Source organism: Mobula hypostoma, chromosome 13 (assembly GCF_963921235.1).
Source record: "Mobula hypostoma chromosome 13, sMobHyp1.1, whole genome shotgun sequence".
Classification (NCBI taxonomy): Eukaryota; Metazoa; Chordata; class Chondrichthyes; order Myliobatiformes; family Myliobatidae; genus Mobula; species Mobula hypostoma.
In genome coordinates, this window is record NC_086109.1 from 22,951,440 (window position 1) to 22,964,327 (window position 12,888).

The 12,888-nt window shown below is 43.3% G+C and overlaps 1 protein-coding gene across 1 annotated transcript in view; it reads right to left on the reverse strand.

Moving 5' to 3' along the window:
• Window positions 1-330: 330 nt before the first annotated feature.
• The window catches only part of LOC134355490 (synaptophysin-like protein 2), a 28,401-nt gene continuing 15,843 nt past the window's right edge, over window positions 331-12,888 (reverse strand). Inside the window, exons 3-6 of the mRNA XM_063065449.1 lie at window positions 11,366-11,484; window positions 6,855-7,056; window positions 3,863-4,054; window positions 331-2,747 (exon numbers count right to left, since the gene is read on the reverse strand). Coding sequence (XP_062921519.1) covers window positions 2,622-2,747; window positions 3,863-4,054; window positions 6,855-7,056; window positions 11,366-11,484 — 639 coding nt within the window. The 3' untranslated portion in view covers window positions 331-2,621. The remainder of the gene's footprint in view (window positions 2,748-3,862; window positions 4,055-6,854; window positions 7,057-11,365; window positions 11,485-12,888) is intronic.

Below are 12,888 nucleotides of genomic sequence, written 5' to 3' on the forward strand. Positions count from 1 at the left end.
GACATGAGTTGAGAGTTAAAGGGCAAAAGTTTAGGGGTAACATGAGGGGGAACTTGTTTACTCAGAGAGTGGTAGCTGCGTGGAACGAGCTTCCAGCAGAAGTGGTTAAGGCAGGTTCGATGTTGTCATTTAAAGTTAAATTGGATAGATATATGGACAGGAAAGGAATGGAGGGTTATGGGCTGAGTGCAGCTTGGTGGGACTAGCCGAGAGGAAGAGTTCGGCACGGACTATAAGGGCCGAGATGGCCTGTTTCCGTGCTGTAATTGTTATATGGTTATATATGGTTATAATGTGTCATTAACAAGAGCTGGTGCTCAGAATTAATCAATGTAAATGGGTCCAATTGCAGTGTCATAAACTTCTACCCTTTGTATTTTAGTCCTTTTGATATTTTTTTTTTAAAAAGTTTTATGTTCTATTTACATACTTGATCAGATTATCGGTGAGTTTTCTAATTCCAGAGCATACAGCTCTACCTTGTACGCAGCCTTTTCCCAAACAGTGACATCCTCTTCTGTTCCAGGACTGGTTGTCAAACCTACAGTGCTAATCTGCCATTGCTGTTCAGCAGCGGAAGAGGGAGAGCAGCACAGGCTGCTTTTGACAGGGTCACCCTGAATATGGCGTGGGCCTGGGAGCCTCACGTTTTCCCCTTTTCACCCTCCTCCCTCAACAAGCTAGGACAGAAGCATACCGGGAGGCAACACATTTTATTTCAATCACAAAATTTCAAGGCTGTATTTTCCTCCTAAATTGCCAGTTTGCAGTCATCACAGGAAGCCGAGTGCACAGGGTGAGCAGTGGGAACATGACAAGGCACTAACTCTTGTTACAAGGGAGTGCCCCTCTTCTCAGACTGGATTAGTTTCTAAAATCTTAGAATGTTTTGTAAACCAGGTCCTCTTGCAGAATGGGCACTTAAAGATCACAAACATGAATGTTGGTGTGAATACAGAAAGAAACAGCAAAATAACTCAAACATGTGTGAAAAGCACCCCCAAGCCCTCCTTCAACCTATGCCCTCCCAGCAAACACCAGTTCCAGCTTTGCCAATTACCCTTCATTCCCCCCCATGCATGCATTCCCCAAATCAGTGCTAAGTACCACCAGATATTCCCAAGACTATAAGCACCCCCTGCATCCCCAAAGTTTTCTCGTACGAGTTATCCAAGCAAGAACCTCATTTGGTGTGGTGACGACCCACAGAAACCAAAAGCTCAGCACAGCAGTACTGCTGCTAGAAAAGATGAAAGCAGAAATGTCACCATCTTCCAGCCAATGCTCTCCCTCGTCCCTTCCACATCACCACCCACCAGCTTCCCTTCTGCCAGTAACTGGATTGCACCAAGCACAATAAAGACCATTTCTGAAACTTCAAGTTATTTACCCAGCCGAAAGGGTTTAAAAAGCTTTCTAAAACACGAGAATATATTTTAGCTGCCAAGCTAACCCCCGCAGAACATACCACTTTACTATGCCCCAGGAAGCTGGCTGTTGTAGGAAATGGGATGGTTCAGTGTGGGAAATCCGCAATTCCAGATTGGGTCTTACTGAACCTCAGTGCCTTGTTTTAGCCATTCCTGATGTTGATATAAAGACAGGGAAAGAGTGAAGCATTGGGGGGTGGGGGGATAGCATAGTGGTATTAGAGAGAAACACTGCATCCAATCATATCAAAAATAATTCAAAAGGTGAAGAAAGGAAAAGGTGTAATCTCAGAATGTGCAACTTTATCTGGGAAGGTCAGGAACGGGTCCCAATGAGGAAGTGGGCCTTGAGTTTTAAACGATTCAAAAGGATGAAAACACCAAACCCCGCCGACAAATTATATTTAAAAATGTCCAGCCAACAACTTGCCCTGACCACCCTACGTGATAAACTCCTAAAGAATGTTTCTGCATTCAGGACTACGTTCAATTTTGTAACAGTCAAAACATCAGCGACACATTGAGATTCCGACTCCTTACAAGCAAGAACTGTGTGCAGAGAACAAAATTTGGAAGAGTTCTTGAAAATAAGAGAGTTCCAGCATTACTGAGGTTGTATTACAGAGACTTTCTCATGCAATTTACATCTAGTAAGCATGGATGGCATTTCTTTTTAATATCACTAAATAAAAATATCAGGAAGATTTCAAGGTGGAGGGTATGTGTACTGTTAGAATAAAGTGTTAAATATTAAACATGGTTTTAAACATTAAACCAACTCTCAACTGGGGAGCAACAGCTGGGCCCCAAGATGTTGGGCGTGTCCCAAAGCTTTCTCAGGAATTAACATTGGAAATAGAATTAAAACCCAGAATGTAGAACAAAATGGGCACGATAAGCTGAATTACTCGGCACCATATCGACATAATGTATGTACTCTATAGATGGCATCGAGTCCATGAATTGTTTTTAGTTAATGAGGTAGGGGAGATAATAGGTTGCAGCATGGTTTGTGGTGCAGAGTCAGGTAGTCATAGCTTCCTCCCAGCCCTCTTTTGACTGTGTAACAATTATTCTTCTCCAAATGTGTTGGGTGGTTAGGTTTGCGTGGTCTGACACTAACCCAGGGCATTTGCACAAGTTTGTATTTGAAGGGAAAGGTGGAAGGGAGTGGAAGGTGAGGATTATAAATCAGTATTGCACTTGGCTGCCTTGCTCGGCATCACCCTGTGGGCTACCCGGCTTATGCCAGGACGTTTCCTTGTATGCAAACCAGCTGTTGCCCGACCACAAAATGAAGTTCATGAAGCCAAATATCTGTGGAGAGAGAAAGAGAGAATTAATATTGAATTTGCAAACATTCTGGATCTGAGCTAGCAAAGTGTTAATTGACCAACAGTAGGCTCTCTTTAATGAAGCTAGGTTGCCACAACGGAACATCTTAACATGTTGCTTCATTAATGCAAAACTGCCAGTGCTTGCTGTCTAGGCTCATGAAAACATTCTGCAGTCACTTAAAGCAACAATCTGAAGGATGTGCTCCCAAACTATTCAGCCCACCTCATAGCTGGCACAGTAGTGTAACAGCGAGCATATCACTTTACAGTGCACACTGTAAAATGTTTTTTTTATTCCCACCGCTGTCTGTAAAGAGATTGTATGTTCTCCCCATGACCGCATGGGTTTCCTCCAGGTGCTCTGGTTTCCTCCTACATTCCAAAGATGTATAGATAGCGTTAGTAAGCATGCCATGTTGGTGTCAGAAGTGTGGTGACACTTGCCCAGTCCAATCCTCACTGATTTGATTTGATTTGGCGTATTTCATTCTATGCTTTGATGTACATGTGGCAAATAAAGCTAATCTCTTTAGTCCTCCTAAACCCATTTCAGGGAAGAGTAGAGGCCTTTGGAAGCCTAAAACAAAAGCTTAACACAGATGTGGAGCACAAAGAGGAATGCGGCAGGTGACAAATTGGTGGTCTCAGCACTATTGGCCATTTCATACTCCGGGACCAAGGCTGCTTTTAAGTTATAGTCTAACCTCATCATAGACAATCCCTTTTTTTTATATACAGGAAGCAAGGTCATGCAGGAAGAGGATTCCAACTTTGGCCCATTGGACACCTCTCCTTCTAGAGTAGGTCTGGGTTCAAATGATTAACCTGCCATCTTGATCGGCATAAAAGCACAAACGACAATTTATAAACTTGGCTAATACCTACTGCATTGTTTTTTTGTGGTAACTTGCCAAGAACAAATGGGATGTGCATCTGAAGGGATCCACTGGCTGTGAAGCACCATTTGCATTCAATAAAGTAGAGAAAGCCATCATACAAAATAAAACAGTATAACAGTATCCCTCCTGAACAAGGCAACAGCTCAAGTGAACCTTTACCCCACCGCTGTGCTATCTTTGCACAGCCTGCACTTACCACAGAGGCATTGAGGCGACCCATGGAAGGTAAAGCAGCTGGAGTACAGACAACATCCTGCCTTTGGCAGGTATCCACGTTGCCGATCAGAACAGACGGATTTGAAGCGTACTTAACGTCAGACAGACCTTGTGCCCAAGCAGAGGATGAGACCAGCCACAAGAATGCAAATAATGCAGTCACAACAAAATCCTGAAAGACAGAGGTCATTGCATTGCTGTCAAATTTCCAAAACTGTACCAATTCCACACCTACACTTGTAATGTACTAATCCAGTTCTCTTTAATCCACCTGCACAATGCCTTTTTAAATTGAACCCAATTCACTTCAGGAGCAGTGGGCACACAGACCCCTTGGTTTTAAGGATCCCACCCACCCATCCAGCATCCCCTGACTTTCTTCCATCAGGCAGGATGTATAAAAACAAGAACGGCCAGGATGGGGAATAGTTTCTTCCCCCAGGCCATTTGGCTTTTGAACTCCCTGCCGCATCGTATTCAAAGTGTCACTGGTTAATCTGTTCTGTAGTTTACAATATTTAATTTATGGACTTTAATTCGTTTATTTTTGCGTAACCCATCTGTAGGCTTCATCCCTAGTTTTTGTGTGTTATGTATACTACACCCTGGCTCAGAGTGCCATCGTCTCATTTGATGGTATACATTAACAGTATATAGTTTTCTAACAATAAACGCCTTCTAATTCATTTTGTGTTCAATCTTGTTCAAACGATGAACTGGCTCACACTCAAGAGTTGGTCAATATTGCTGGTGTTCAGGCCAAATTCAAAAACTGGAATGCATACGTGAAACAAGAGGGATGGAAGTTCATCGCTCCTGGACAACAGAAGTTATTCCAAGCTTAAATTTACCTTGTCAGAACCCTGACCATCATAAAGCCTCTGATCTATTCTAGTTAATTTATCACATCTCCTTTTATAATCTCTACTCAATTACTACCCACACATTACCCGATACCAGCTCCATAAATCTATACTGTCCTTTGCAATGAATCAACTACTCAAATATTGCAGATACAAGAGGACACAAGAGGCCAGTCCAACATTAATTCCTTACTTTTCAATTCTCTGCTTCTAGATCAAAACCAAGACTGCAATTCGAATTATTTGAAATCATATTTAAAATTTTAAACTTATAATCTCACTAGTTAAGGTATCTGTGTGTTCCCAAGTCTTTAAAGCACAATCTTTTTCCAGGGAAAGGGAATCAAAAACTAGGAGTTTAAGGAGAGAGATGGCATCCATCCTTAAAAATCCCCACCACCCAGGACATGTCTTGTCACTACCAGAGAGGTAAAGGAGCCTGAAGACACATTCTCAATGTTTTATGAACATCTTCCCCTCCTGCCATCAGATTTCTGAATGGACAATGAACCCATGTACACTACTTTTACTATCTGTTTACACTAATATTTTTCAATATGCATTTCTGATTGCACTGTCCTGCTGTCAGAGAAGAAATTTCATGATATACTGGATGTTAGTGATAATAAACCCATTCTAATTTGAGGGGCCAGTGGGGCAACCTCTTCACGCTGGGGGGGGTGCATACATGGAACAAGCTGTGGGTAGTAGTAGCTGGGGAGTGGGGTGGTACAATAAAAAGATGTAAAAGACATTTGGGTAAGTATATAGATAGGAACAATTCAAATACAGGAAACCAGGACCAATTTAGATGGGCACCTTGGTCAACATGAAGTTTTGCCAAGGCCAAATGTTTCTGTGCTGATTTATCTACAAATATAAAATTTTGTGCACTAAATTTCATCTACCATTTATCTACTGCTGATCAACAAACTCAAAATTCCTTCTAACAATGTGTGAACTCCAAGTCGGCTGCAAATTAGAAGAATATCGCAATACATGACTATTCAAACCCATATTAAACCCAGCTCGCTCACGACACAATGGAAAGATTTAGGCAAGAATGTAAACCTTCAATCTGCTAATTACTCTCCTGGGTTAACTATTTGAATAGTAAAATGGTTGGGGGGGGGGAGAGAAGAGTTTAACCACTCAGATTAGCAAAATCAGGAGAAACTCAAAATTGAAAAACTAGGAATTCAAGTTAGTCATCTTCCCACCTGCCCATCTTTTTCTTAAAAAAAACAAAGCAAAGTCTTAAGATAAAGAGCAAGATGTGACCACATGGTAGGGCAGCAGCAATCTGGGTTCTATTTCACTACTGTCCGTATGGAGTTTGTACATTCTCCCCATGACTGCATGGGTTTCCTACGAGTGCTCCAGATTCCCCTTACATTCCAAAGACATACAATTAGTAGGTTTATTGGTCACATGTGTAATTAGGGGCCTCATTGGTCCAAAAAGGGCCTGTTACCTTGCTGTTTCTCTAAATAAAAGAATCATGGTTGATTCTTGTTTAAGTGGCCCTAGGGTAGAGATGAAATTTCAATCCTGTTCTTATCAATGGGACAGGTATTACTGCTTGCTAATACCAACAGACTGATGCCCTGATTAAGTACTCCAACACTTCTAAATGCAAGAGCTTTCTTGAAGCTGGAAGTCTCTAAATTCAAAAAGAAAACTTAAAACAAGCACAGGTTTATGTGAACTTCATTTGGGGCATTGAGATGGTGCTGGTGAATCACAGCAACTTCTGGCTGGTATCTAACGAAACAAGGAAAACTAAATACTTCGTTAATCACTTTTTTTTCTGACAAATGATCCCAACCAATAGTCTGTAACTTCCCTTCAGACTTGAAGGCAATTTGATGTGACAGAACCGAGATGAGGTGAGACAGCTGGCCAGTCGCTGCGAGCAAGGAAGACCTGCAGTACAATGGATTTAAGCACTAGGCCAAATCGGAAAGGTTGGGTACAGGCCAAATCAAGGTGGCAGGGTCCAGGACCCAGGGCATATCGAAACGACTGAACCTGACATTTGGACGACGATTTAAGCATCAGGCCAGATTGAAAAGTTTGGGTATGACAACATTAAATTTTGGGACTTACAACAAGTGGCAGATACTTATTCTGCTGGTAGAAGTTTTGGTATCCTACATACACCAACAGAGCAGCCATGCAGTACATGAATGCAAACACTCCAATCGTAACAAAGAATTCTGAAGATGAGGAGAAGTCTCCATTCAGATGAAATGTTTGATAACTGGTAGCATTATTGCAGGTGAGCACTTCGTAAGAAATTCTGTTTAACCTGCAACACAAGATGAGGGGTTAGAAACAGGAACAATGGATATAATCCAAAATTAAAGGTCTATTTAGAAGGAAAAACCTTATAACATAACATTCGAGCACAGTACAGGCTCTTCAGCCCACGATGTTTTGGAACATTTTAACCTACTCTGAAATCAATCTAATCCTTTCCGACTACATAGCCCCACATTTTTCTATCATACACTTATCTAAAAGCTTCTTTAAATGCCCTTAATATATCTGCCTCTACCACCACCCTGGCAATATGTTCCACACCCACCACTGTTTAAATGATTTAACTCTTATGTTCCCCTTAAACTTTTCACCATTGACTTTAAAATTATGTCCCCATATATTTATCATTTCACCCTCTGGCTGTCCACTTGATCTATGCCTCTCATCTTGTACACCTCTTTCAAGTCACCTCTCATCCTCCTTTGCTCCAAAGAGAAAAGCCCTAGCTGACATTCACACAACCTATCCTCACAATACACTCTCTCAACCAGGCAGTATTAATTCTCCTCTGCACCCTCTCTAATTTCCTTCCAACTTAGAAGAGGGGAAGGCTGAACAACTACAGCAAGACTCCAATATCCAAAAATACACAAATCCCAATAGATCAGCATCTCATCACTCGTACACCAAGTCCTCATTATACATGGGTGTACAAAGTCTGCCACGTACTGTCAGGAACATGGGCCAAGTGTGTTGCTGGAGCCAGGGTCAGGAATAAGGTAGGTCTGTGGCTGCAGTGTAACCACAGCTTGCTTGGAAACTCAAAACTCAACATGTATCCTTGTGCTCCTTTTAAACTTGATGGAAAATACATTATACTGACACATAAAAAGTGAAATGCATTGTGCCAATATAAACCAATAGGCCAACGTCTTGAGGGTACTGAATTATCAGAGTTCTACAGTAAATATTTATTTATTTATTTTTTTAAAGTCCCAACAAATTTGGAAAGGGGTGGCCTAAAAACAGAGTTTGGGTTGTATAAAGCTGGGGGTGGGGGGGTGGGGAGGGGAGGGTGACACAAAATAGAAAGTGCCGGAGGTACTGACGTTGGGCAGTATCTGTGGAATGAGAATCACAGTTAACATTCAACAATTTCAGAAAACCAGCCTTCCCAGTTTGGGAGGCAGCCCTGATGCAAAGTCCTGACCTGAATGTGTCAACAATTCCTCCCACCAGCCCCAGTGATGTTGCTCAACCCACTGAGTTCCTTCAGCAGTTTGTTGCTTTCTCTCTCTGCAGATCACGGCAACTGTAGTCCCTCATCTCCATCAATCTATAACATTAACTCCAAAGAGGTTTAGTTCACTCAGTCCATTTCTGAGACCCCTCTCCCCTTTCTCAAGCTGTTTCCAATACTGGAGACAAACTGTCTGGTATCTTTTATAGACCCAGTTTCCTCAGCTATCTTGACATACCTCTTCTCACCCTGCCTCCTGTAAAAAAAAATGTAATTTCCTTTTCCCCAGTTCTTTCGTCTCCACAGCATCTGTTCCCATGATGAGGCTCCCTTTTCCAGGATAGAGATGTGCTCCAAAGAATGGAGTCTCCTTTCCTCTACCATTGATGCTGCCTCACTCACCTCGCCACCACTTCCCGACATCTACACTCACCGTCTCCCCGCCACCTTAACAGGGATAGAGTTCCTCTTTTCCTCATCTACCACTCCAAGAGCCTCTGCATCCAGACATCATTCTTTGCAACTCCACCTTCAAACGGAACCCGACCACAAAACACATCTACCACTCCCTCCACTCCCCATTTTCTGCAGGGATCAATCCCTCCATGATTCCCTTGGAATCAGGGGATCACTAATCTCCCTCCCGGCACATATTCCTGCAAGTGTCAGAAGTGCTTCAACTTCTGATCCATCTCTTCCCTCACCTCCATTCAGGGCCCAAGACAGTCCTTCCAGATGAGGCAACACTTCGCCTGCAAACCTCTTAGGGTCGTCTACTGTATCCAATGCTCCTGACGTGGCCTCCTCTACATTGGTAAGACCCGATGTAGATTGAGGGACCGCTTTGCTGAGCACCTCAGCTCCATTCACAAAAAGTGGGTTTTCCCCAGTGGGCAACCATTTTAATTCCTATTCCCATTCCTGCTCTGACATATCGGTCCATATTCTCTTCTGCCACGATGAGGCCACTCAAGTTGGAGAAGCAACACCTCATTTAATCTAGATAGCTTCTAACCCAACCCGATAGCATGAACATCAATTTCTCCAATTTCCAGTAATCTTTTTTCCTTCCCCTTTCTTCATTCCCCCCACCCTGGCCTCTTACCTCTTCTCCTCACCTGCCTATCACCTCCCCTTGGTGCCCTTCCTTCTTCCACAATCTACTCTCAGATTCCTTCTTCCTAGCCCTTTGCTTTTTCACTTATCACCTTCTTACCTCAACCTCCCTTCCCCAACCACCGGACTCACCTATCACCTTCTAGTTTGTCCTCTTCCCTGCCCCCCCCTTAATATTCTGACACCTTCCCCCTTCCTTTCCGGTCCTGATAAAGGGCCTTGGACCGAAACATGAACTGCTTATTCATTTCCATAGTTGCTCCCTGTCGTGCCGAGTTCCTCCAGCATTTGGTTTGTGTTGATCCAGATTTCCAGCATCTGCAGTCTCGTGTTTAGAAATTGAGCCTAATCTGACACCATGTTCATCAGAGATTTTGCGGGTCAAAGGGCTTGTTCCTGTACTGACTGTTCTATGTTGCATTTATATTTAGCCTCTTCAAAGATGATGCCACCTGACCTGTGCAGTCTTTCTCGGCATTCCTTCATTTCACATCTTCCAACTGCTAATTTCTGTCGCCATTTAAGGTGATGCCAGTGAACTACTTTAAGGCTGCAAATGCTGCCTGACCCCAATCTCCCCCACCAGACTGGTTGTTGATCCAGATTGTGGTTAGGTCACAGGTGGAGTGCTGCACACAGTTCCGGTTGCCCCCGCTACAGGAAGAGTGTTGAGGCTTTGGAGAGGGTGCAGAAGATGTGAACCAGAAAGCTGCCTGCTTTAAAAGGCAGGCGCTACGAGAGGCTAGATAAACTTGGGTTGTTTTCTCTGGAGTGCCAGAGGATGAAGGGAGACCTGACGGAGGTTCATTAAGATAGATTGGGCAGCGAGCATCTGCTTCCCAAGGTTGAAATGTTGAATAGCAAAGGACATGCACAGAAGGTGAGGGGAGGGGGTATGTTCAAGGGGGATGTGAGGGGCATTTTTTTTTAAACTCAAGTCATGAATGCCTGTAATACCCTGCCTAGTATGGTGGCAAAGACAAATACATTAAAGACTTTGGCTAGGCACATTGATGTAAGGAAGATGGAGGGATACAGACATGGTGTAGGTAGGAGGGATTAGTGTTTGGGCGTTTTTGATTTGCTTTTTAGCTGGTTCAGCACAACATTGTGGGCTGAATGGCCTGGCCTGCACTGTTGTGTTCTATATTCTAGATTCCAAGCCCTGCAGTCTCCTCTCTTTTTCCAAGTGCTTCTGATGAAGGCAATGCCATGGTACCATCGGAACAATGCTCCCCCAAATTTGTAATGGTCAATGTGCACAAAAATCTTGCGCTGTACAATTTTTTTTTTTACCCAGTGACAACGTGCGTGCTGAATAATTTCCTCAATAAAAACAGTACAAATAAGCCAGTTCTAAAACCTGCAGACAAATCATCACAAACTCCACATTGTCAACACCATCTGCATCAGAAACTGGAAAAAGAAATGTGATTATGTACAATCGCAAAATACACTTAACACACCGAGGTGGTAGCGGGTGACCACCTTTTGTGTGCTAGTAGCAAGAGATGTGTGCGCGCGCATACCTCAGAGGAAACATTGCATCTGAGGAGGAGTTACAGGATTTAAGTCCAGCAGAGAACTCATAACACCAGTTTTCAAGTAAGCCAATGAACTAGCAAATCCTCTCGCAACTTCATTAGTCTCAGACTTTCAGCCAACCACTGGCGGCTATACTTTCAATCATCCAGGCCCCAGAGCCCTGGATTTGCTCCAGGAAAGTTATAGAGGTGAAAAGTTATGCAGCAGATTTTGGGAGGAGCTTTTCATAAACAAGTAGGTGAAGAGTTTAGATGGAGAGTTGCCAGGAACAAAGGGGGATTGCAAATGGAAACTTTATTCAGAGCACAGCAGAGGAGAGTTGGAGCATGCAAAAACAAAATGATCGATCGTCAGTGCAAATCCAGGAAATGGCGCCCCAAGGGTAGGGTGGGAAGAAAAGGCACACAAAGCGATGGCTGATCGGATTTCACCCGACGCAATGACACCTACGTACCTGAAAGGATAACCAAAATGGATTGTGATCAGCTGATCCTTGCCAGACGTACATTTAATGGAAGCCTCGCTCACTCCTGAATAACCACCACATGTGCCAAATGCAAACACAGCAAATATCTGTAGAGACAAAGAGAATTGAACGTGGAGTCAGAGAGCCTTACAGCACAGAAACAGGGCTTTTGGCATGCCCAGCTATCCATACCATAGCCTTTTATACACCTCTCTTCCTTGCACCTAATCAAACCACTCTTACATGCTGCAATCAAACCCAGATCCACTGGGAGCTTGTTCTGTGCTCGTGCCATCGGCCGAGTGAAGGAATTTCCCTCAGGTTCCCTTTAAATACATCACCTTTCACTCCAAACTTATCTTTAGTTCTAGTCCCACCCAACCTGTGGAAAAGCCTGCATGAACTTACCCTATCTATACCCCAAATAATTTTGCATACCTCAAAAAGATCGCCAACACCGCAGGAAATAAAGTCTTAACTTACTTCAACTTTCTCTACAACTCAGATCCTCAAGTCTTGGCAACATTCTTGTTCTCTCTGAACCCATGAGTGTGGGGCTCGGCATAGCTCAAATGCCATCTATAAGCGCAATTGTTGGTAGAATCTCAGATGGTGATGAAAGGGCGTAAAAACAGGAGGGAGGTGTACCAGTTAGTTAAGTGGTGTCGCAGCGACAACCTTGCACTCAAGGTCGGTAAATCCAGGGCCCCCTTCCTGTTTTTGCACTGATTGCGGACTTCAGTAAGGGCAAGACAAGGGATCAGAAGTAGAGGGAGTGAGCAATTTCAAGTTCCTGGGCATCAACGTCTCTGATGACCTAACCTGGACGCAAAATAAAAGATGCCAAGACAGTGGTTATATTTTATAAGGAGTTTGAGGAGATTTGGTTTGTCAACTAAAACACTCGAAAGCTTCTACAGTGGTACCCTGGAGAGCATTCTGACCAGTTGCATCACATCTGGTATTTTTGTGGGGGTGGGGGGCTACTGCACAGGATTGAAGTAAGCTGCAGAAAGCTGAAAAATTAGTCAGCTCCATAGCTCCATCATGGGTACTAGCCTCTGTAATATCCAAGACATCTTCAAGGAGTGGTGCCTTGGAAGGCAGCATTCATCAGTAAGGACCATCCCACCACCCAGGACATTCCCTCATCTCATTGTTATGACAAATGCCAGTGATATTAAACATGATTCTGACATTTTCCCTGCACTGTTTCAAATATAGTACAGGCAGAACCAAAAACACAAATCATGCAGAGATGGGCAATTCAATAGAAAGGTTCTTTCCCAGTGTTATACTCTACTGAAGCCTGCTCCTAACACTCTTCATCCAAAATAGCTAGAGCCCCCAATACAAAGCAGGCCACAGATCAAGTGCTAGTAAATGCTTTTGGTAAATTTGTACTTGGTCAGCATGGAAACGGTAAACTGAAGAGCCAGATTTTGAGCTATGAATAAAATGATTAAATATCCATCCAAAATGCAGCAGTTTCCCACAACCATTCCCAACAG